General features: G+C 52.2%; 1 protein-coding gene across 20 annotated transcripts in view; it reads left to right on the forward strand.

The window, feature by feature from the left end:
• Nucleotides 1–25,162, forward strand: part of KSR1 (kinase suppressor of ras 1) — a 141,570-nt gene that overhangs the window by 74,675 nt on the left and 41,733 nt on the right. For 17 of the 20 annotated variants that reach the window (XR_004972877.1, XR_004972879.1, XR_004972876.1 and 14 more), the window contains exon 2: nucleotides 9,029–9,169. The exons of 1 other annotated variant lie outside the window; for it this stretch is intronic. Coding sequence is in view for 9 of the 19 variants with exons in the window: in XM_036340661.1 (XP_036196554.1) it covers nucleotides 9,029–9,169 (141 nt within the window). In the remaining 10 variants the exon portion in view is untranslated. Of the gene's footprint in view, nucleotides 1–9,028; nucleotides 9,170–17,431; nucleotides 17,622–21,780; nucleotides 21,961–25,162 lie in introns of those variants that run through there. 2 more of the 20 variants (XM_036340660.1, XM_036340658.1) reach the window with 2 other exon arrangements.

Genomic DNA, 25,162 nt, shown 5'->3' on the forward strand with positions numbered 1-25,162 from the left:
GGGCGGTGGTAACCGATGAGGGTGCTGATTGCACGGAGGTTGTTAACTCACGCCGCAGGGCTGCTGGGCAAGGTCTCCCGCACCCATGGCTGTGCTGGCCCCGGTGGGTACTCACACCCATCAGCCAGGCCTAAGACTGATCCAGTTTCGTCTCCAGCTGGGTCTGAGCCTCCCATCTGCAGCCCGGTGTCAGGCTCGGAGTCCGCAGCCTCCATGGAGCCGGGGACGGGCAGGAAGCCGGGCTCCCAGCTGTGGCCCTCTCACCCCAGCCTCCTGGGGCACGGCTCCACTTGTGGTCCAGGGCAGACTTGTTTGTTTGTGTTTGGTTTCCCGACTCCGGCTTTGACGTCAGGGCAGGGTTGCTGATGGAGGCTTGGCGGGGAGATCGTCTCTGCACAAATGCACACGCCTGGCAGCTTCCCCAGCAAAGCCCGGGTGCCGGACGGAGACAGGCGGGCGAAGGATGGTTGGTTGCGAAAGGCCCGGCTGGGGATTGAGGCCACTTTCTCCTCTCTTTGCCCCACTTTCCCTGGTGCTCTTACTTGCTCTGCCCCTTTTCCTTCAAACGGCAGCCCTACTTGGTACCCTCCAGGTTCCTGCAGGCCTTGGCAGTGCTGGGGCGGAGGGGTAGGCTTGGTTCCTGCCTGTGTGTGGCACTGCGAGCTGCATCACGACCTCCAGAGGCCGCCTTGCGTTCTCAGAAATCATTTTGCAATACATTGGCCATGGCAGCCAGACCAGCCTGCTTAGCTGCTGGGGCTCACGGGGAGTTCCCTGAAGCATTCTCCAGCTTTGCGGAGGAGGGAGGAGAAGTGAGCGGACCAGCCCCGAGGCCTGAGCAGGGCCAGTGGTGCTGGGGAAGGTGCCGCTGCTTTAGGGACATTGAGGAAGGCTGGAGTAAGTCATGAAAGCTTTGGCGACTTTCTAAGTTTGGGATGGGGTAGACAGGGACCTGGCACCAGCAAAGACTGCTGTGGAGTGTGCGCTAAGAGTTCAGTGCTGCCCACCTGGGAAGGGTTAGTCAGGGTCCCATAGTTGTTGGTGACCTGGAGGCTGGCCGGAGGACTGAGTAAACCGAGGGGGAGGGGATGGGAGTGAGAGTGGCCGTCTAGGTGCCTCACCTCATCCTGCACACATGTTGGGATCTCCTTGGGAGTGGCAGCCCCGGGTACCAGGCAGGATGGGGGCTAGTTTTAATGAATATAGAGCTGGTTTGGAGCCAGGGATCGGGTATAGTCCAGAGGGTAGGTTATTGCAGCCAGGACCAGCGGCAGTGGCACACTGTGTGACTGGACATGTTCAGAGAGTGTGTGGGAGGAGCCTGCAGCCTTTCTTCAGAGGAATCACTGCCTGGCACAGTCTAGGCCAGTGATGGCGAACCTTTTGAACTCGGCGTGTCAGCATTTTGAAAAACCCTAACTTAACTCTGGTGCCGTGTCACATATAGAAATTTTTTGATATTTGCAACCATAGTAAAAAAAGATTTATATTTTTGATATTTATTTTATATATTTATATGCCATTTAACAAAGAAAAATCAACCAAAAAAATGAGTTCGCCATCACTGGTCTAGGCATTGCTGCATTTGCATGTCAGGCCACAAGAGAGGTAAATCCTGCCCCCTGCCATCCTGCTTGTGCCGGTCAGGACAGCTTAGAGGAGCTTAGGGGGTCAATAGCAGGAGTCGTTTTGGGAGAAGGTATGGTACAAAGAAACAGAGCATTGAGTCCCGAGTCCCTTCATGACTCGAGAAACTTACAAAGCTCTTGGTGCCTCGGTTTTCTCACCTGTAAGATGAGATGATAAAATACACCTGTGAGTCTCAAGGGTTCAGCCCATGTGGTTTGCCTCTTTGCGAGTGACCCTGAGTGACGAGCCACACTTGTCACTGTGCTGAGGCTGGACTCAGAATCACGTATTACTGTTTGCGGGGTGGGTGCGTGTCTCTCAGCCAGTGAGTGAGCCAAGCAGGCTGCCCAGCCGGCACTCCCATCTCGCCATAGCTCTGCTTTCCTCCTCTGGATGTTGAGTGCACGGTCCTTCGCATCAAGAGTGTAGAAGGATCTGGGATGCTTTCAGGAATAGGTAACGGTGTTTTGTGGGAAGAATGACACACTCAGTGACATTGCCAGCTTTGGGGTTGCGTGAAGTGGGAGGGGGACGTCATTCTTGGGCTGTCAGGGATCTACTACAATTTCTACCTCCTGAAGTTTCATTGAGAATCCGAGGAAAGAAGCGATAAGGTGCTGCGTACGTGGAGGAGATCATCAGTACCAGCGGGTTGACTGTGGAGTATGGGCGAAGAGTTCCGTGACTGAGAGAGCCTGCCGCTGTACACGAGAATCCGGGGTCCACCTCTGCCTGTACCGGGGGTTCATCTGTCCGTCTTTACTTAATGTCTGTCACATCTGCCCCAGAGACTGACCCGCCTGCCTGCCTGAGACCTAAAGACCCGGGATACGGAGAAGAGTAACGATCTGCTCAGGGTCCGGCAGCAGCCCACATCCGAGTCAGGGTTAAGGTGACACACGTCATCGTGGGTGTGGGGGTCACCCATAGGAAGGACCTCCTTATCCCGGGCACTGAAGTTTTAGGGTGCAGCGGACTTGGTTTACAGTTAGTTGTTCAGAAAGACGTGCTTTCTGCAAAGGTGCAGAAGCCTGGGTAAGACATAGTTCAAAGAGCACTGGCTGCAAGGCTCTCCTCTCCTCCTCAGCAAGGCCGTGCTGGCGGGCTGAGCGGGACCAATTCAGTGAGCGCCTCCTGTATTCCGGACATTGCATACGTGAATCCTGCAGTGAATTTTCTTTTCTTCCCTTTACAGATGAGTAAGCTAAGTCACAGTAAACTGGTCACTGCCACACAGCTGGTAAGTGATAGCACCGGGGGTGGGACGTAGGCCTGCCTGGCTGCCACGCCTGTGTTTCCCACTGGGGTGGTGGAACAGTTAACTCACGGTAGGCCTGGCCCCCGACCAGTCAGAACAGGTGCTGCTGGTAAACAGGAGGCGCGGGCACACCTGTGCACCAGGTGGAATGTTTGTCTGATTATTACCATTGCACCGCCTGGCCAGTCCGGCACAATGGCTGGCCCCTGTCCAGCCGCCTGGGAAGCCTGCGAGAGGTTTCTGCCAAGACGACCATCCCAGCCAGCGTTTTGGGGGCAGGGCAGTAACCATGGCACACACTGGCCGTCTCCTAGGGACTTCTGTTCCGTGGCTGCAGCGGAGCCCTGTGTCCCTGATCAGCCTGGCTCGTGGGTCCCTACGACAGCCGTAATGCGCTCTGAAGGGTGAACCTGGGATCTACGGGTGCCAGCTCCAGGGAGGCGGGTGTAGGCTCCACGTGCAGGAAGAATAACGAGGCAAAAGTCTCCCCAAGAGAGGCCGCGGTCCCTGCACTTGGCAGCTTTGAGCAGAGCAGACGTGTGAGGCCTCTCGTGTTTCTGCGTTCCTTGTAGTTGTGGGAGCTGCTTCCTGTTCCTGCGCAAGTTCCTTTCCTGCGGCATGTGCTTCAGGAAATCTGACAGGTGTCTGCTCTTCAGGGTGTCCGACAGGCCTCACCCCACGGACGGGATGCTCATGGCAGCCTGCCTTTGGGAGGCCTGCTTGGGAGTCACGCTGGAGTAGCTGGAGGTGGCAGATTGCACTTGAGGTTGATCAGGTGCCAGATGAGGGCGCAGGTGCTCATCTGGGCAGGTGGCCTTCCTGGAGTCCATGCAGCTCCACTCCGGCCATGGCCTCTGGTGCTGATGTGGAGGTGTGAGCACTTTGAGGCGAAGGAGGTCACGGGTGCCCTGGAGTCAACTGGTGAGCTGGGCCTTGGCCCTCATGCCTTTAAAATAAACGTGCCTGATCTGTGAGTTCTACCAGCATTGTCCTGAAGGCCAACCCAGCCTCCAGGGTCTTCTTCAGCTCTATCTCTAAAATGGGTGTGATCCCACCCACATCTTCCCTATTGCCCAGGGAGGTTATAAGAGAACCTGAAGACTTAGCTTGGTGAGGATGCCACCCACTGCAGCTACCACTGAAGGGGTGAACGTCTTACATCCATATTATCTTCTATAAATCTTCACAACAGCCCTTTGAAACAGATCAACCCTATTTTACAGGTGGGGAAACTGAGGCTGAGGTTAAGTGTCCTGCTGGGGAGTGTGGTGGTGAGGGGCTTTGAGGCCAGGTTTGTCTGACTCGAGAGCCGATTTTTCACAGATCTCTGCTTTCTCTTGGACTTGTTGGCTTAACCATTAGTAACGTGGTAGGAGCTGAACGTACTTTTTTCTTGTTCCAAGCACTTTTATGTTAGTTACTTTGGCCCCAACTTCCATAACATGATACCCTTTTTATAGGTGGTGAGATTGAAGCTGAGCTAAGAGGGATTTCCCCTAGGATCCGTGATCTAAATGTCAGAGCTGGGACCAGAGGCTAGATCAGCCGTGGGCAAACTACGGCCCAGGGGCCGGATCTGGCCCGTTTGAAATGAATAAAACTAAAAAAAAAAAAAAGACCGTACCCTTTTATGTAATGATGTTTACTTTGAATTTATATTAGTTCACACAAACACTCCATCCATGCTTTTGTTCCGGCCCTCCGGTCCAGTTTAAGAACCCATTGTGGCCCTCGAGTCAAAAAGTTTGCCCACCCCTGGGCTAGGTCATTGAGCCTAGGACACTTAGTGAGCGCCTGCTGTGTACCGTGTATGGGTAATACCCCCCACTTGTTTGTGGGCTGACTTGGTGCCCCTCTGCTCTTTCTGTAAACCAGGCTGAGTGTCAGGGCAGGGGTGGGGTGAGACTTCAGTTCTAGCCCAGGCTCCTCCCCTTGGGCCAGAGTGCTAATGACTCTCTCCCTCCTGCTGCGGGTTCCATCGCTGAAACCCCAGGTGCTTTTCTGTTTCAGAAACTTTATATCTGGCGGTTTTGTGGTTAAGAGAAAATGACTCTACTCATGAAAGGTACCCTTGCAGGCCCCTGGGCTGGGCTGGCAGGCTCCACTGTAGTTTCTCTGGGTAAGTAGCCCCTGGGTGCTTCTGTGACTGTGACCAACTTTCCCAAAAGCGAGAGCAGCCTTATTTTGCTCAGATGTGAGCTGCTGCGCCCCCGGCACCCCCACCCATTGTGAATGAGAACAGCTTTGCTCCTTCAGTAGAACCTGGGTCTGCAGGTGTCATTTCTTCTCTATGAGCTCTGGGAGGTGGCAACCAACAGGACACCAGGCCTGCTGGCCACGGGTCACCAGACTGTGCCCACCCGGCTTATGGGTTGCTCACTGGGTGCAGTGAATTCTGCACAGTCCCACCCACCGGCCTGCAGGGATCGCTCACGGCCTCTCAACTAAGCAACTGCTCACTCCTCTTCTGGGGAACTTGCCCTGGTGTTTGAGACTCTCAGGCCCCTCAGTCCTCACTTGCCCCATTAGCATTTGTTTTCCATTGTCATTTTGGCAAATGTTAATGTGCCTGCCGGGACTATAAAAATGTATTACGTGTGCATTTATTTATTCGACAAAGGTTTTTACAAAAGCCAACCCTGTGCCAGGTGCCGTGCTGGTTCCTGGGGATCTGGTGCTGAGCAAGAACACAGACCAGGCACCTGGCCTCATGGAGTTTCCATTTGGAAGAAGGAAGCAGACAAGGAAAGTACTAGAACTGCAATTTGTGTTCTGATGGAGGAGCAGGCAGGGGGCTAAGGAACAGGGCTGGAAGGCTTGGGGAAGGCTGCCTGGAGGAATGGGTATCTAAGCTGAGCTGAGAGAACCTTTTTGGCAGAGGGCCTGGTGGCTGAAAAGGGCTGGACACACCAGAGGGGGCTGAATGAGAGAGAGCCCCAAACACTGGCTCACTGCTGAGGCTAGATTGGCTGATCTTGACGTTGACCTGTGATGGCCAAAGTCTTGTGCAGAATGGATGTTATTAATCAGCTCCCAGGGTTATGGCCCTGGAAACTCTCGTGCCAGTGACGATGGCCTTCGCTGCTGCTGCGGCTCGCGCCAGCAGCCCGACCTCTTGGGTTAATGTGGAAAAGAATCTGATTTATTTGATTTATTGCCCTGTCTTTAGTCAGCTCTTTGAAGCTGCAGTTTGAGAGCAGTTTGGAGTGGAGGGAAGGCCTGGCTGTGAAAAACATTTTAACGGGTTCCCTTGGTTCCTCCTTCCTTGTGATGTTTGAGTACATGTTGTGTGTCACACACAGGAATAGGCCTGTGGGGACAGTCACAAAGAGGTAGGCATCGTCCCTGCTCTGATGTATAATGATAGGGTGACTAACCTAGTCACTGGGGGGTTCCCATACTATAGTTCAGTCTTCCCAATGGACCACGAATGAGCTGGATATTATCATTCCTGTTGTACAGGCGAGAGAAGCAAGCTCAGAAACATGAATGAGGTCACACAACTGGTAAATGGCAGAACCTAGATTGGAACTCGGATTCTGTTAAACTCCAAAGCCGGTTCTATGTCCGCTGCCCTGGGAGCTCATGTCTGTTCAGAAGCTCCATTCTGAGCCCGGCTGTGATAGGGGCTGCCATAGAGACGCAGACAGCCCACTCGGAAGGGGAGACAGGAACTCTAATCAGGCCCGGGGAAGTCTTGCCCAGGCCAAGGACACTGTGGCTGGAGGAGGGAGGGCCTTCTGGCCAGAGCACACAGCTTGAGCCGAGGCCCAGAGGGTAGGAAAGTGTAGGAAATAACATTTTCTAGGTGAGTGTGCGCCTGGAGGGCTGGGTGGGCCAGGGGTGGAGTGAGGTGAGCCTAGAAAAGAAAGTTGGGGCCTCTGGTTACACTGGAGGAAGGATGGACCAGAGTGGGGTGAGTCTGGGTAAGGGGCAGGAGTGCTCTTTAGGGTGCAAGAGGCATTTGTGTCTTCACACTTCTGAGCTCCATGCTCTGAAGAAGTTCCAGGGGCTTAGGGCCCATAATAGGACAGCAAATACACTTCTTGTGTGGCAGCCTGGGAGTTGCCAGCCTCGGCGGAGAATGTCTGATTAGTAATGTCTGCTCTGGGTACGCGAGGGGCCCGGAGTGCAGGCACGGAGAGCAGCCGTGGGTTTGCCTCTGTCTAGGTTTCACTCAACATAGAAACTGTGCAACTGAGTGGAATTATTTTTGTTCCGACTCAGTGTTCCCTCTCTAGCAAGTATCCTCACTTGCCACGGAGCCCTCTGATGGTAGCAGGACTTAGCAGAGGTCAGGGCCATGCGAGCGGGCCATTGCCCCCGAGTCTAGCAGGTGGTGAGCTTGGGACAAAACAGGTTTCTAGGGGAGATTTCAGAAAGGCTGCTGCAGAAGCAATGGTTTTGCTGTCAAGATGGGTCTCTTTTTACGCCTCGCCTCCCTCCAGCCACACGGGTTCTTTCCCTGGAGTCTGTGGAGAGAATTCTGGGGGCGCATGAATTTGGAGTGGGAGGTTATTACCTTTATTGTCATTAACCGTACCTGAAATTCAGGGTGTCGTTCCATTTGGATGGAGGCAACCAGGCACAGTTGTCTTAGCCAATCTGTGTGACTCGGTCACCAGTAGAAATCACAGCTGTTTCCATATCACGTTACAGTTGTGGAGCCTCCTGGAATAGCACAACTTCAGAGTTATGATAACCGCGAGACCCACCGCTTTAATAAGGAAGCTTCTAGTACCCGATCACTACCTTAAGGAATGTTTTGATACATGTCTTTACATGTAATTGATTTCCCTTATTGTCCTAAGTGTTTTGTTTTACGCACCTCAAAGCATTATTCTTAGAGACACGGAGCTCCCCACACTGCCAAAGGGGTCCCTGGTGCGAAAATGGGCAAGAATTCCTCTTTGGAAATCGGGAGCCTTCCTAGATATTTGACATTTAAATGATAACGATCATTAATCACTTGTTTGTATTGGGACTGTGCTGTTTAGAGAAACGCACTGAGATATGTACAGATGGAGGGTAAAGGAGGCGCATGAACAACACAACCCTCTGAGGGGTAGGAGGCTGGGAAGTGGCTCCCAGGCAGGGCTTCTGGACAAGACTTTGAAGGTGGTGCTTGCCTTCTGGGGAAGCTGAAAGTCACCAGCATGAGGCCGGTAGAGTCTGGTCAACATCTCGGCAGTTCTCATGGGTCTGGGGGTCACTTGATCTCAGCCACATCGGGACGCTGTGCGTTCATTTCCATCTACTGGAGCACATCCCCCCTTCTTTGTAATTGGCCCTGGGCTGGGCCCTCCCTGCACGTCTTGCCCCCTCTGCATTCCTCAGTGCACTGCGGGCCACCCAGAGGGCGCCCAGTATTTGTCAAAGGGAACGTCAGGTTGACCTTACTTAAGCGTTTTATATTTGAAGTTTCAAGCGTACCTTTGAGGGTGTGGGTTCTGCAAGCCTATTGTGGGACGCGAGTCATGGGCCCTTACGAACGCTGCCGTCGCCCGGGGGCATGGCCAGCACACATGGGCCTGGCACACATGGAGGGTTTTATCTGTTCTGTCCGGGAGGTTCTATTACTATCCCTGTTTTCTGGAGGAGGAAACTGAGGCCTTTCTGGGGGTGGGGTGTTAAGTAAGTTGTGTAAGGTCACAGGGCGGGGGTGTGCCTGAGCCCCCAGATCCCGGCGCAGGCGGTCTGATTCTAGGCTGGACGCATCCTAAGTGAGAGGTTACTCATGATCCTCAAACCCCCACACCTTCCATATCATCACATCATCAATTACTAACCGCCTCCCCCCGCCCCACCTGACCTCCCTCACTCAGGCAGGAAGTCCTCCTTATGTTTTAACCCCAGTCTCTGTTCTGACCAGTCTTGCCCATTCCTCTCTGAGGATCATGTCCCGAGCCTGAGGCAGTGTCAGCCACCCTTGGGCTGGGTAGAGGGTTACGGGTGGTTTTCCAGGTTTCCTGCTGGCTCTTCCAGACCCTACTCCTGTCTTCCCTCCCCCCTTTTCTGTTTCAGCAAAAGGGAATCCAGCAGGCTTCTGTTTGCCAGAGCTCCCCTACAGCATGCGTGCTCGGGGCGGCCATGAGTCTGTGACCTGAATGAACCACCTTTTCTTTTCTGGGCTCCCCGCAGGCCAAGCTGGTCCGGTATATTTGCAAGCAACGGCAGTGCAAGCTGAGCGTGGCTCCTGGTGAGAGGACCTCTGAGCTCAACAGCTACCCTCGCTTCAGTGACTGGCTGTACACCTTCAATGTGAGGCCAGAGGTGGTGCAGGTACGCGGGCCACGGGCACTTGGGGCAGGGGCTGGGGAATGGGTGAGTCAAGCAAAGGGACCACATGCAAACCCAAGGACTGAGGGGCATTGCTGTCCACTCTTAGGAGGGACCTGGGGTCAGTGTGGCTCTAGCCTGTGTCCTGGGTGCCACTGCTGTATAAGTCAGACAGCCTGGCCACACCGGTCATTCATTGGTTCACCATGAGGACAGCAGCCAACCTTTCTGGAAACATTGGCCGCGCGACAGACACTGTGTGTTCAAACGCTTTGTAGAGATAAACTCACTTAGTTCTCACGAACCCTGTGAAAGATCGACTGTCACCATGGCCACTTCATACCTGGAGAAATTCAAGCACAGAATGGTTCAATGACTTGTTTAAAACCATGCAGCTCGTAAGTGTTAGTTTTGGGCTTTGGAAACAACGGTCTGCGTTGAATTTTCTCCTGTAACTGCTATAATGTACTGTTTCCCTCACTTTGTTCCCTCTTCCCATCCATCCAACCAACCTACCCTCCCGCCAACTAACCAACTAACCAACTAGCATTCAGGAGAGCGTACCCTCTGCAAGGCGTCGGGTACAGGACAGCTCTCGTGGGCATAAATAAATCAATGCTTGGCAGGTGCAGTGCACCCATTCAGGGCTGAAAGCCCTTCCTTCTAAAAGTAAAGATTGACGCTTGCTATTGTGCTAAAGTAACACAAATTCATTGTATGCAGACACTTTAAAAAAAACAGGAAGAGGAAGGAAAAATCACATTCATATTTCCACCGCTCAGAGAAAGTCTGTGATCATTAAGTTTTTGACATTTCTTTCTAGTCTTTTTTTAAATTTTATTACTTAAGTCCTTTCACTTAAGTCATTTTCTTTTTTTATTTTTATTTTTATTTTTTTTAATTAAATCTTTATTGTTCAGATTATTACATTTGTTCCTCTTTTTTCCCCCCCATAACTCCCCTCCTCCCAGTTCCCACCCCACCCTCCGCCCTCACTCCCCACCCACTGTCCTCATCCATAGGTGCACAATTTTTGTCCAGTCTCTTTCCGCATCTCCCACACCCCTTTCCCCCCCAAGAATGGTCAGTCCATTCCCTTTCTATGTCCCTGATTCTATTATAATCACCAGTTCATTCTGTTCATCAGATTATTTATTCACTTGATTCTTAGATTCACTTGTTGATAGATGCATATTTGTTGTTCATAATTTGTATCTTTACCTTTTTCTTCCTCTTCCTTTTCTTAAAGGATACCTTTCAGCATTTCATATAATCCTGGTTTGGTGGTGATGAACTCCTTTAGCTTTTCCTTATCTGTGAAGCTCTTTATCTGACCTTCAATTCTGAATGATAGCTTTGCTGGATAAAGTAATCTTGGTTGTAGGTTCTTGGTATTCATCACTTTGAATATTTCTTGCCACTCCCTTCTGGCCTGCAAAGTTTCTGTTGAGAAATCAGCTGACAGTCGTATGGGTATTCCCTTGTAGGTAACTGAGTTTCTTTCTCTTGCTGTTTTTAAGATTCTCTCTTTATCTTTTGCTCTTGGCATTTTAATTATGATGTGTCTTGGTGTGGTCCTCTTTGGATTCCTTTTGTTTGGGGTTCTCCGTGCTTCTTGGAGAACCTGTAAGTCCATTTCTTTCACCAGGTGGGGGAAGTTTTCTGTCATTATTTCTTCAAATAGGTTTTCAATATCTTGCTCTCTCTCATCTTCTGGCACCCCTATAATTCTGATGTTGGTACGCTTGAAGCTGTCCCAGAGGCTCCTTACACTATCCTCGCATTTTTGGATTCTTTTTTCATTTTGCTTTTCCGGTTGGGTGTTTTTTGCTTCCTCGCATTTCAAATCATTGACTTGATTCTTGCGCTCCTCTGGTCTGCTGTCAGGAGTCTGTATAATATTCGTTATTTCAGTCCGTGTATGCTTAATTTCTAGTTGGTTCCCCAATATAACATCGAGGGTCTCATTAGTTTTCTTGTAGATCTCATTAAGTTTATCGGCGGCTTCTAAACAGTTCTTGAGAGACCTTAAAAGTGTGGTTCTGAACTCTATATCTTCCATTGGCAATTTTGTCCTGTTTCTTTGTCTCCGCATTTTGTTATGCTTCCTTGGTGCACCCCCTAGTGGTCTTTGTTCGCAGTCTTATAGTTAAACCTTGATTGTTGTAGCTAATACCAGGGAGGGTTTGACCTCCAGGCCAAGTGGCTATGAGAATCAGCTGTGTCTGCAGTGAGAGAACTTCTGTCCTCTAGGGAGGTGCTAATCTGGCGTTTGCCTGAGGCTATCCGGCAAATGCCTCTGTGCAGGGCTTGGGCGGGGCGGGTCGCATAGGATCAACAGGGTGGGCTGGAGAGAGCAGTTATGGCGGCTCTCAGTCCTGTCCCCAGGGGCTCTGCCTCTCTGAGTCCCAGCACCCGCTGCAAACCTTGGAGAGAAAGCTGCACTCTCTCTGACCGAAGCCAGACAGTCCCGCTTCTCCCGTTTGAGTCTGGGTCCCCAAAGACTCGCCTGTATCTGGAGCTCAGAGTCTGCGACTCCCTCCCGATTGAAAACGCCAACCGCGCCCTCCGCCGCCAGCCCGCTTCGCGCACTCCGCACCTCAGAATTTGACTTCAGCACTGCGCCTCCTCTGAGTGTCCGTATGCGTTTCTCTTTCCTCCTAGTTGTAGGACTTCCACTCAGCCAGCGTTCCTGTGGTTCTGGGTGATGTCCCTTCCGTTTTTTAGTTTCACTTTTGAAGTAGTTGTTCAAGGCAGCAAACTCCGGCGTTAACCTATGCCGCCGTCTTGGTTCTCTCTCTTCACTTAAGTCATTTTCTAATGGGTTAGACCTGTGCAATCTGGTGAGGTAGTCACTAGCCAGGGTAGCTGTTATTGCTTGGCACCTAGCAAGTCCATACTGAGATATGCTATAATTTCAAAGGTATGAATTCCCAGATGTGCTGAGCTGAGTTGCATTCTGGGGACTTTGTACACACACAAAAAAGAAAGTAAACTACTTAATAACTCTTTATATTTAGTACATGTTGATGACACTATTTTGAATGTATTAAGTTAAAGAAAATCTTATTAAAATTAACTTTTACTTTTTTTTAAAGCATTTTCATTTTTTAAAAAATATATTTTATTGATTTTTTACAGCGAGGAAGGGAGAGGGACAGAGAGTTAGAACATCGATGAGAGAGAAGCATCGATCAGGTGCCTCCTGCACACCCCCTACTGGGAACATGCCCACAACCAAGGCACATGCCCTTGACCGGAATTGAACCTGGGACCCCTCAGTCCACAGGCCGACGCTCTATCCACTGAGCCAAACTGGTTAGGGCAACTTTTACTTTTTAAAATGTTTCTACTCAAAAATGAAAATTTAAGGATGTGGCTTGCATTATATTTCTATTGGGCAGCACTGGTTTAAACCATCCTGAATAAGCATTTTTAGATTTTTGCTCTTACCATTTGATATGTTAATCAAGTTTTACCCATGTTCTCATACTTATCAGTAAGCCTCCCTTTCTTTAAGTGGCTGCATAATGTTTGATCGAATATATGTGATGTAGTTTATAGACAGAGGTTAATTCCAGTCGTTGGTTATTATCTATAACACAGTGGTTAATATTACTTATGAAGCTATTTGTATAGTTAGGCATTTTCTCTAGGAGAGATTCCTGGACAGGAAGTGACATCAGCATAAAAGGTTCCTGTCACTGACGGGAGAGGGGCGTTAATGAGGGGTCCACAGGGAGCTCTCAGGACCTTACAGCTCCTGGCCTGGCCCCAGCGGCCCTTATATTTGTGCTGTATGCCAGCCTTTAAGAAGTTGGCAGGCAGGAGGTGGCCAGTGTGAAGGTTGAGGGAAACAGCTCTGTGAGATGGAGTTCCCGGGGGCATTGTTAAGTATGCACAGTGAGCTACATCGCTCATCCATCTCCTCGCCCACTGACCTCCTGACAGTTTCCTGCCATACAGGAAGGAGCCCCGAACCTGTACTGGTTTATCCATGATGACAGGTTTAAAGCCATGGACTTGGAGACTGTGGAGAATTGAATGGTCCCTTTAGCCCCCAGCCCAGCCTCAGCATTCACCCGTCCCCTCCTCACATCTCAGGGATGGAAAGCAGTTCTCACAACTCACAGTGGAGGACACCAGGGCCCACCAGGGCAGTGACTTGCCCAGCATCTCATCAACACCCTCCCTGCTTGACAGACGAGGACCACTGGGTTCGGAGAGGCCACGGGCTGTTCAAGGGTCCAGAGCTCCTAGCAGGGACAGTTCAGACCCAGGCCTGCTGGACTCCAACCTGTGCCTTCTCACTTCCCTTCTTGGGCCTCAGGAAGACATCTTTGGCAGGTGACTGAGCTCCTTGAAGGGGTTCCCTTGGATCTCCAGAGATCCAAAGTGTGCAGGAGACTCAGGTGTGCCCAGGGCAGAAGCCAGCACCAGGGAGGCCAGCTTCAGGGGCTCTCTGGCCCCCAGAGAGCCCTGTGGTGGCAGCCAGGACAGGGGTCCTCCAGTCAGTCCCAGAGGCATAGCAGATACTGAGTCAGGTGATGTTTGAATCACCAGGTCATGAGTGATGCGTCAGAGCTGGGTGGTAAGTGAGGGGCGAGCTCCTTTGTAGGCAGGGGCCAGGCAGGCAGGAGAGCTCCAAAGCCACATGTGGTTTGGGAGCCAGCATGTTCCCCAGCATGAAGGACTGGGGCAGGGTCTGCGCAGAGAGCTCTGAGGGTTGGGGGGGTTAGGGTGAGAGAGCAGGATCATCTCCAGCTTCCCAATGACCTCTCCAGTGACTTGGAGATCATGAGGCGGCTCTGAAACGAACATGTTTCAAGCAGAGCTCTTGTTTTATCCCTTTCATCCCTTCCATACGTAGAGGCACATTGACTGGAGCTGGGCTAAGTGCCTGCCTCCACCCCCTGTGTGTTCCAAAGGCCACACGAGGGCATCCTTACCAGTGAGAGGGTGTGGGGAGCTGGAGGAGGGTGGGCCCGGACGCCTGGGGGGCAGCCAGCAGCTTCTGCCTGGGCTTTAGGAACCACAAGAGTCATTGTCTGGGTGTCACACCATCTTCCCCAAACAGTCTCTCCAGACCCTTTTTTAGAGGTTGCTCTGCATCTTCCCCTCAAATCTCACATGGGCCTTGGGCCCTGGGCCAGACTATTCTCAAGGATGGGAGAGGGCTGTTTCCTTTAGTCATCCCAGCCCCTGCTAGCAGGGAGGGGCAGGGTTCTGCTCCATGCACGTGTTTCTCCTTGCACCTGTCTAGGGGCACAGCATTGGGGCCCCGGGTTAGAGGGCTCCCCAGGCACAGGCCTCAAGGCCGGCCCCAGGGTGTGGTTCTATTTTTTTAACGAAGACAGTGGACTCTGACACCCACCCCACCCCACCCACCCACCCACCCTGTGTGCTGATGGATCCTGTGTGCTGTCTGTAAAAATTGATTCCACCCGCCAAATATATGTGCAGATTTCAGAAACCAAAGTTCCAAACAGCATGAAAACCCAGGCCTTTCCAAAGCTGACTCAGAGATAGAATCCTTGGACTTCTGAGCAGAAGTCTAAACCATTGTTTATTTTCTTAAATAACCATTTTGTTTTGGGAAAGTTCTAGGTTTATGGGAAGGCTGCAGAGAGAGTACAGTTCCCACATAAACCCTTCACCCGCTTTCCCGTCATCAACATCATCCACTACCACTGTATACTTGTCAAATCTAAGGAATCAACATTGATACATTACTGTTTACTAAACTCTAAAATCTATTTGGATTTCACCAGCTTTTCCAATCTAGGGAACCACATGGTTTCTATTTATATATAAATAGGTATGTAAATATTTGTTTCCCTTTTTTGTTAGAGTTGCTAAAATGGGATCACAGAATATATATCCTTGTGCAGGTTTTAGTCTTACTGTCATCTCTCTGTTAGTCTGTGCAAATCCATCTCATTCTTCACAGTAGACTAGTAAGAGAGATTGTGTTTGAGGAGTGCCCACCTGTGCACACAGAGGTACACATAGACGGCTCCGGCCTGTGCCCAGGAGAGGCTGTGTGCCCAGCGGCACAGCCCCTGGCCGTTGGGGAGCCCTTGGCAAGTATTTGCTGGGGAAGGAGTGACTGAAAGTTGCCATGGAATGGAGGTTAGAGATGTCAGACTTTAAAACAGAGTCTCTTGCCCAGCGGGCATGGCTCAGTGGTTGAGTGTCGACCTATGAACCAGGAGGTCATGGTTCCATTCCCAGTCAGGGCACATGCCCGGGTTGCAGGCTCAATCCCCAGTGTGGGGCGTGCAGGGGGCAGCTGATCAGTGATTCTCTCTCATCATTGATGTTTCTATCTCATTCTCTCTCCCCCTCTCCCTTCCTCTCTGAAATCAATACAAATATATTTATTTTTTTAAAGAAACCAAAACAGGGTCTCTTGTCTCTCTGTCCTTTTTTTGTTTGTTTGTTTGTTTGTTTGTTTTTGGGGGGTGGGGGAGGTATCCAAATCCATGAAGTCTGGCAGTTTTCTTTTGCCGAGTTCTTGGTGCTGAAGCGCCTCAGAACTGGTGTGGTCAGTACTCAGTGATTTACCCCCGGGGTTGCTCCCCAGGGCCTCTGGGGATGGTCTTCGTGTGTTGGGATTTGCCCCCTCGACCTCTTTGATGAGTTCTCTGCGAACTTGACCCCCCGTGGCTTCCTGACTGGGGCCCTGATTTCTCTCTGGCAAATATACACATCATACATGTGTGTAGCCAGATGTGTGTGTATCATCTCCTTCTTCCTTCTCAACATCGCCCTCCTGGGGTCCATTTCTCTGGGGTTATCTAAATATTATTTCAGCTTTTGGCTTTAGATTGTGGTCATTGGTTTGTGGTCACAGAGTTTCCAGGAAATAATGCCTTTCTGCTGGATGAAGAGAGGGGACGGACGTGGAAGTGGCCGTGAGGCCGTGGTTGTTTCCCAGTTTCTGGTTGGATGCAGGGGCTCTGTCTACACTCTTGATCCCTCATCCCCCACCCTCCCACCCCCCGCAGTCATATCTCAGCCCTCTGCAGCTCCAACGCTGGCTGCGGTGCCTTTGACACGCGTGGCCTTTGATTCCTGCTTCATTCCCTCTTCCGGGATGCTGGAGACAGATGACTTGGGAGGCGCCTTTATGTGTTGACCCAGCTATCAGACCTGGGGCTAGTGACACTGTCCAATAGAACTTTCTGTCCAACATGGGAGCCACCGGCCACATGTGGCCATAGAGCACTTGAAATTTACATAGTGTGACTGAGAAACCGACATTTAAGTTTTATCCTAACAAATGTTAATTTATTTTTTATTTATTTATTTTTTTAAAAATATATTTTATTGATTTTTCACAGAGAGGAAGGGAGAGGAATAGAGAGTTAGAAACATTGATGAGAGAGAAACATCGATCAGCTGCCTCCTGCACACTCCCCACTGGGGATGTGCCTGCAACCCAGGTACATGCCCTTGACCGGAATCGAACCTGGGACACTTGAGTCCACAGGCCGATGCTCTAGCCACTGAGCCAAACCGGTTAAGGCACGAATGTTAATTTATTTTTATTTTTATTTTTTTTTACGAATGTTCATTTAAATCGCCGTATGGCTGTTGCTGTCGTGGGCCGTGCCGGTCTGAAGCCTGCCCTGGTGGGGCCCCGTGCAAGAGACGCTCTCCCTGGTCCCAGGAGCTCACAGGCCGGGGTGAAACATACTCAGAGCTGGCACCGCCTGCCCTGACCGACGCTGGCCTGGGGTCTGTGGGATGTGGCGGCGAACTCGGCCTGGGAAGGTCAGAGAGGGACCAGGACCTAGCCAGGCCGGAGGGGAAGAGCACGCCAGACGGAGGGAACAGTACCTGCAAAGACCCCGCGGTCTGAGAGCTGGTGCCGACCTCACGGGAAGGGTTTGAACCGGCCTGGTCTGCGAGGAGGCTGGTGAGGTCACAGGTGGGTTCGTGGAAAGTGCAGGGGTTGGGGTTTTATCTGGGCCATCACTGAAGTGTGTGCGTGTGAGAGAGACAGAACGGTAGGGTTGTTTTAAGGAAAATCAAACTCCCAGGAGGGAGAAGGCGGGACTCGCCGTGGGGGTGGGTGCGGGGATGAGGATCGCCCGCATGGACGGGTGGAGGCCGGGCTCCTCCCTCCCTCGACATCCAATCACACATGGACTGTCCTCCACCACCACCCCCTTCCACAGGTTAAAAACTCAAATTCGCAGCTTCGTGTTCTGGCTGCAGCTGGGGAAATGATTTCAGAGCCCGCTGGCACGGGGCCATGTGTTTCTTTAGCAATTTCCCCGCTGGAAGTTGTTAAAGGAAGTGGCAGGCGCTGGCTGGGATCAGTTCTGGCAGGCGGAGGTGGGAGGTGGGTGCTGCCTTGGCGGGAGTCCGGCCAGAGCCCGGCTGCGGGCCCTGAGTCAGCTCGCACTGGCGGTGTTTTCTAGAACAGAAGATGGAAGTGGGTCCGGTAAGGATTTTTGTTGTGACCCTGACTGGGCAGTTTTCTCTTTCTCCTTTTTCCTATCCTTAATTCCCATGCTTAAATCAGGCTTCTCTTGGGGATGGGGAAGAGTTCTTCCCGACCTCTGCTACAGTCTTGGTTTCCCATTGTCTGGGAGGGGTCATCGCTCTGACCCCCCTCCCCCCAAATGCAGGCGGTAAGAAGCAGGAGGCTGTGTAAGATTAAACTAGAAAAATGAACTGGGATTTGGCTCCTAGGTGCAGCTTTAGTCACCATGAACCCTGCTGCCTCGCTCCTAGCCTCTCCTCCCCACCCTCTTCCTCTCGTCCCACCCTCTCCCTTTGGGAGCCAGAGGCCGAACTTGTGTCAGCCTTGCTCTTTGGCAGCTGGGAGCCTCCTCAGAATGTGGCACACACCCCGGGGGTCTGCGCTTGGGGGCTAACTTGGTACCAGCCCAATGGGCATGGGCCACAGAGCTCTCCCCACCTAGGAAGCGGGGAGGAGGCCTGGGCAGGGGACTGGCATGCTGGTGTACCCCAGCCTGCCAGGAGAAGAGCTGAGGCTGGGGTATGGAAGGAAGGGGGCAAACTGCAAGGTGGTGTATACCATCCTGTTTAATCCTTATACCTGGGGTGGGGGTGGGAAGATACTGTGATCCCCATGTTATGGCTAAGCAAACGGATGGTCAGAGATGTGGAGTGACCTGTTGGTGTCACACAGCTAGCTGATCGCTGGGGTGGGGTTCAAACTCACATCCTTGTGACTCCAAAGCCAGGCTTATCTTCCTACGTGATTTTGTCATCTGGCATCTTACCCAGAATAGCTCAGCCTGGGCTACCGTGTACAGTTGTATAATTGAATTGAGCTCTCTCTCAATCTCCCCTTCCCCTCCTCATTCTCCCTTCCTAACCTCCCCCCCCAATTCCTTCTTTCTCTCTCTCTTCCTCCCTCTGTCCTTTGTTTCCTCACTCCCCTATTTCCTTCAAATCTATTTATTCCATACTCACTGATAACTTGTCTTATACCCCGATTCATTATCACAGGGGATTAATTATGAGCAAATTACAGTCTGCCCTGGGGAGCTTATAGAGTAGTGGGGCACACACATCTGCAGACACCCACAATGTGAAGTGGACTGACCTGCCCGGAGGGAGGAAAGGATGAGATGCGGCAAGGTACAGAGCCGAGGGCCTATCCTGTTTTTCCCTCCTGGTCCGGTCATGCACTCCCTCAGTAAGTGTATTTACCGCCTATTGTGTGCCAGGTACTATTCTAGGCATTGCACCTGAGTTCCCGTCCCTACGGAACTTGCATACGTCACTCTTTCCAATGAATGAAGTGATGTCATTTTCTGATCCTGAGCCAAAGTGTCTGTTTTAAGTGTTGAGAGTAGGGGTGCCCCTGGTGTCTAGAAATCTGAAAAATCATGAGCGTAGCTCTGCTCAGGCTGGCACTTACAGAGTAGGTGTTCTTGTTGAATGGCTGAGTTCATCCAGAGTTTGGTGTCTAGGGCCGAGGCGGTCCCAGGAGCTCTCATCTGGGCTTACAGAGGCTGAACTAAAGGGGCTCTTGGGGAGGTCTTTGGCTGCTGATGACCTGCTGAGGCCTAGGGTTCCAGAGCTGCCTCTGGCTTCTGTTGGTGATGGGATGGGTTGGACTGAGCAAGACTGTGCGCTGTCGCCCTGCTGTGAGGTGGCATTGGCTTGGTGTGCACCTGAACCTCCTCTGGGACCACCCAGCTCCTGGGCTGTCAGCTCGTGTCTGTGCCTCCTCCTCCAGGGAATGCCTGCCTCAAAGGCGAGATTGCTCTAGAACAGCTAGATATTGGGAAGTATGTGTCAGCACCACACTGTTTTAATTATTATAAAGCGAAAGTCTCTTTTCTCATTACCCTTCTTTTTAAAAAAAAAAAAAAAAATCAGCATATAAATTTCACTGGCCCTTGCTTCCAGCTGTGTACCTTTGGGCAGACAGTGAGATTGGAAAACAAGCCAGCTTAAGAGCTTGAACCCTGGAATTAGCCCAGAACCTGGTGTTGGGAGGCAGACAAAATCTCGCCTTTGCCACTTGCCAGTGATGTGATGGTGGACAAGCCCCTTGCCTCTCTGACTGAGCCTGTTGACTCATCTGTCAGTTGCTCTAGCGAGAAACTGAGGAGTCATTTCTGAATCCTTCCGTTTCCTCAACCTCCACATTCAATTGACTGGCAAATCCCATGAGCTCTATTTCCAAATATATATCCCAAGTCTGTGCCCCTTTTTTTTTACCACTGCCACCCGCCTAACCCTAGCTACTGCATGGACTATGCATTAGCACCTACATCACTCTGTGTATCGATTTTTGCCCTCCCCTTTATTCATTTTTCATCATCTCGTTTTCTGAGTACAGCCCTTCATTGGCATCTTGTTGCACTCGGCATAAAATTCCACACACACACCCTGATTACCTTCAAAGCCCTGACATATTTGGCATCTGCCTCCTTCCATGTCGTCTCCTACCCTCCTCTCTCTTCCCCAGAAACAATGTAAAATTGTTTCCTGTCATAACCCAGGGCTTTTGTATGTTCTTTCCCCTCTTCCTGGAAATTACTATACCCCCACACTTGGCACCTCTACCTCTGACAGGAACCCATTTCCTGAGCGCAGTTGGCCCTCTACCGTGCTCCAAAGGTTGGGCCAACTGGAGTTCTCCATCTTCCTAGCCCTAGGATTGGCTCTGATATGAGCACATGACCAAAGCAAAGCCAATCAGAGCCTTCCCTGTTATTTTTCAGCTACAGTTCTAGGGAAGAAGCTCTCCATAACCCTGGCCCTGCTGATAGAAGAAGCATGCACAAATAGCCTCTCTCTCTGACAGCAATAACAGTTGCCAGTGCAGCACCCACCTCAACCCTCCCCACGGCTCTCCATGGGGATGGGTCTCCTGCCTCTTTCCTGGGGGGTTCAAGGGTGACATTGTGCCCCATTTCCCGAGGGGAAGTCCCTCAGGCTGCTATAACAAAAATACCACAGACTAGATGGCTTATAAACAGCAGAAATGTATTTCTCACAGTTCTGAAGGCTGAGAAGTTCAAGATCAAGGTGCCAGCAGATTTGGCATCTGATGACGATCTACTTCCTGGTTCAGAGACGGCCATCTTCCTGCTGTGTTTTCACGTGGTGGAAGGGGCCAGGCAGCTCTCGAGTCTTTTCCCCAGAGCACTCATCCCATTCACTGGGGCCGCACCCTCATGACCTCGCCACCTCCCGAGGCCCGTCCTCAGATACCATCACATTGGGATTAGGTTTCAGCATGTGAATTTTGGAGACACAAATGTTTCGCCCATAGCGGGGGGCAATGCTTTTATCCCCCGTACAAAAGAGATAGAAAGTAAGTGACCCGAGGTCCTCTAGACGGTAAGTGGTAGAGCCAGGATTCCTATCCAGGAAGTCTGGTTACAAAGCTGGGGTCATGAACACACACACACACACACACACACACACACACACACACACACTTCAAGTTGTCATAGATAGGACCGTGTTGCACATTCCCTCTGTGGTGCCTGAGCATCTTTCCTTTTTTTTAAATTTTATTTTCAGGTGGCATTTTGTAAATCTAATGACAAATGTTCATTGTAGGAGAATTTGAAAATATAGAAAAGTTAAAAATCCCCCCACAGCCCCTCTGGCCACTGTTAGCTCCTGAACCTCGTACGTTGCTTTTTCATGTACGTACAGTAAAATTCACTGTTTTGTGTGTGTACAGTTCATGAGCTTTGATGGCCAGTAGTTTGTACGGCTCTTCCCGTGGATGTCCATTCCACCCAGTCCCAAACGTGTGAGAGCTGCAGGGGAATGGGGGCAGCTGCAGTTCATGTGGGGGTGGGGGTTCCCCGGATGATTCACCGGGAGGAGGGAGATGGTCATCCTGCTCCTTGTTGACTCAGGCCAGGCTTTTTGGAGGGGGCAGCGGGGCAGGGAAAACCCTCTTTGTTTGTGGCCTGGTATCCTGGGCGCCTGGGTCCCTGGCCCCCTGCAGCGAGGCCCGCTGGAGCCTGCGCGTCTCACACCAGCACCTGCTCTGGGAGGTATGTGCTGACTCCCCAGCTCCCAGGCACAGACTATTTTTGGCTGCAGTGACTGTTCACTACAGTCATGACAACAAAAACTCTCCCTGCCTCGTCCTTCCCTGGGACACCACACAAGGGGCCAGGGCTGCCGGGGACCCTGGGCTCCGGCCCCTCACCATGCATTGCCTGTGGAGCTGGGTGACGGCCAAGGCTTCGAGGGGCACGACCCCACCGCCCGTGGTGCTACGAGAAGCAGCACAAGGCCTGGACCAGCCTGGGCCCGAGGGCTGTGAGGTAGGCACCGGGGGGCTGGGATCAGACAGCTTTCCTTTGAGCGCCTGGAACGGGTGTTGTCTGTGCTCCAGTCTTTGCTTTGCTAACAATAGAACACGCCTGGGGGAATCTGCATGTTGGGGTAGAATGTGACTTCCATTTCATTATTTCATCCCCTGTCTTGTGGTCAAGTGGCTGAGGAACTGGCAGAATCTTCCTGAAGTAGATCTCCCCCATCCTTCTAGTGAATATTTTTTTGGCCTGTTCTTGCTTTTGGTTTGAAGAGGGCATACATTTGCTTGGAGCTGCTCCTTCTGCAGGAGCTTAAGCAACTGAGGTTGTACAGGCGGGCCCAGCCCTGCCTCTCAGGGCTTCTGGTCACCCAGGCCAGGGAGGCCAAACCGTGTAGAGGCATGAGCGCTAACTTCAGAGTTACACAGACCAGGGCCCCATCCAGGCACCATCGCTCACTGGCCGTACCTTAAGTGAGTGACTTAATCTCTCTGAACCTCACTTTCCGCTGCTCTCACTTTCCTTAGCTACCAAGCCGTGTGCCCAGGCCACCTCGTGGGTTGCGATAGTACGGGTGGTTGTTATTTTTGTAGTTAGGCTGGCTGTGAAAAGAGGAAGTATGTCGAGAAGCAGAGTCAGGGTGCCACAGCCCTGGGTGGGCCTTGGTCGGGTCTCGGAACCTGGGTGTTTGGGTGTAGCTGGTGATGCGGGGTTTGCTTCTTCTTTTCAAAAAGAAGAAAAGTGTGTGCTGTCACCCGCGTGGGCATGGGTAGGGGTAGGCAAGGCCGTGGAGATGAGGATTGCTGCCCACCCGCCACCTTTGAGTCACCAACACATTAGGGACGTGCCAGGCGCTGGGTGGAGCCATGAGCCCAGGACGCAACTGCGTCTGGATCCCACAGGGCTCTGGGCCCATGTGGCTTGGCATCCCTGGGACCAGCGCCTTTGGAGGTGATTCTCAGGGCAGACCTCAGGGAGGTCTCTCTACCCCTTGGCTCACCTGTCCGAGCAGCTCAGGAAACCTGGCAGAATAAAACCTTCGCCTGTGGATAAGGAATGCCCACTCTGGGAGACGGTGAGCTCTCCAGGGGTAGGATGTATCCTGGTGCTGGTCACTGGCAGGGCCTGGTTCTGGCGCTATTGTTCTGGGTGACCAGACAGGCCCCCTCCCTCTCGGGACCTCCGTGTCCTCTTCTGTAAAATGAGTATTGGACTCGACCGTCTCTGAGGTCCCCTCGAACTCTGCCTTTGACTTTGGCAGAGGAAGGGTTTCTCCCCTGTTAGCTCAAGAATATCCATTGGCCCCTTTCATGCCCTTAGACCCTAGTGACTCTGGTGATGGCCGCCTTGGCTTGGGTCCTGGTCACACACTCAGGGCTCCATTGGGCTCCCATTGCTGCTGCAGGGCAGGAATTGTCATAGTTTCTGGAAAACTACGGAGAGGGGCTGTCCACCTCCAGGAGCTCCCTATTCTGGGGGACCTGCCTGGTCACCCAGAACAAGAGAGGTCTTGGTCGCCTAGGTGGACACCTGGGGGGCAGCTGTGATATAATGAGGTCCCTGTCCTCAGGTGGGAGCAGTCTGGGTCTCAGGTCTCCAGCTCTGGACTCACTTCCTGTGCCCGATGAATCCCCCGCCTGGACAGACAGACAGCCCAAAGGACAGACCACACGCTGGACACTGGGACATGCCCCTCTGGTGGATGGGTCTGTAATTGGCCTCCTGGCCCCAAGGGGAGCCCTCCCGACCCTGATGCTGGGGCCCTAAGTGAAGCCGCTGTACCTGAGTCCCGTTGGCCCGGCTTCACACTCTCTGGGTGGGCCTCACTGGCTCAGAGGTCTCGCTCTGTGGATAGAGAGGAGGCAGGGGAGGGAGAGTCGGCTTGTCTCGGAATCCTCTCTTTAACGGCGTGTTTGAATAGGGGACCATCGGAAATGGGAGAATTTGGGGACCAGCAAGCCACAAAACTGGCTGTAAAGTGGCCACACCCAAGGCCCCTGTTTATTTCTGTCAGTGCCTTTACCCTCGGGTGAGCTGAGTTCCCTCATGGTGACACACATTTCAAGCCAAACCCCGTCCCCTGCACCCTCTGCCAAGGATTATCGGGCCTCCCAGTTTAGGGCTCCTGTCCCAGGCAGTTCCTCACGGCTCCCCCTTTCCCTCTCGGGCGTGTGCCTGTTGGGATGGCACAGCACCCCTCACCCTCCCCCGGGAGCCCTCCTCTTCACCCATCGCTGGCCTGGCCTGTGTCCCCATTGCCACCCTGCTCACCCACCTCTCACCTGCTGCGTCACCCAGGGACACAGGCGGGGAGGGGGGGGCGGGCTGCATGTCTGGGGAAGCTCTGCATCCCCCAATACCCCCCACCCCACTCACTCAGCTGTGGCCCCTCCACAGCACCCTGCTTGTGCAGGGAGGAGGGACTTTCCCACTTGCCTGTTCCCCAGAAGCCAAGCATCATCGAGGGTTAGTGTTACTCTTTGGCTGCTGGTAAACCCTCCCCGTGTCCTACCCCGACCCCAATCTGTTTTGTTTGTTTGTTTTAGAGTATCCCAGTTTTGACTCGAGTTTTAAACTGTGGAGCCTGGTGAACAATAGTGGGGTTTCCCTCCCGACAGTCAGCATACATCCTGGGTGTAGAGAACCCCCTGTGGAAGCCCACCTATCTCCTCTCTTCATTTTGGGAGTGGCATGTCCTGGGGAGAAGCACACAGCCCCCAACTGGTGTGTGTGTGTGTGTGTGTGTGTGTGTGTGTGTGTGTGTGTTTCTCTCATGCTGGATATGTCTGGCTTTTTAAACGGCAGCCAGGAGGAGCAATTTTGGAAATGTGTGTTGATGCCACAGAGAAAGTGCAGGCCACCTCGGTGACAGATGTGGGCCTGCCGCGGAGCTTCTGCCTGTGTCCCCTTCTGCTGGGAGTGTGTTGGGGTTGACCGGGGTGAAGACCTGTCAGCACAAGCAGCGGGCTGGGAGGGAAGGAGCAGTGGGGCCCAGGGCCACCAGGTGATGTGTGTTTGTTGAATGACTGAATGAATGACCCACTAGGTAGGGGTTACAAGCTATGGCCCCTGGGCCAATCCAGCCCCACCACTGGGTTTTTGGACAGTCTTGTGAACTAAGAACGGTTTTCACATTTTTAACTGGTAAGGAACCAAAAGAAGAATTTCGTGACATGTGAAGATTACATGAACTTGGGGTTTCAGTGTCCAT

Source organism: Myotis myotis, unplaced genomic scaffold (genome assembly GCF_014108235.1).
Source record: "Myotis myotis isolate mMyoMyo1 unplaced genomic scaffold, mMyoMyo1.p scaffold_m19_p_17, whole genome shotgun sequence".
Classification (NCBI taxonomy): Eukaryota; Metazoa; Chordata; class Mammalia; order Chiroptera; family Vespertilionidae; genus Myotis; species Myotis myotis.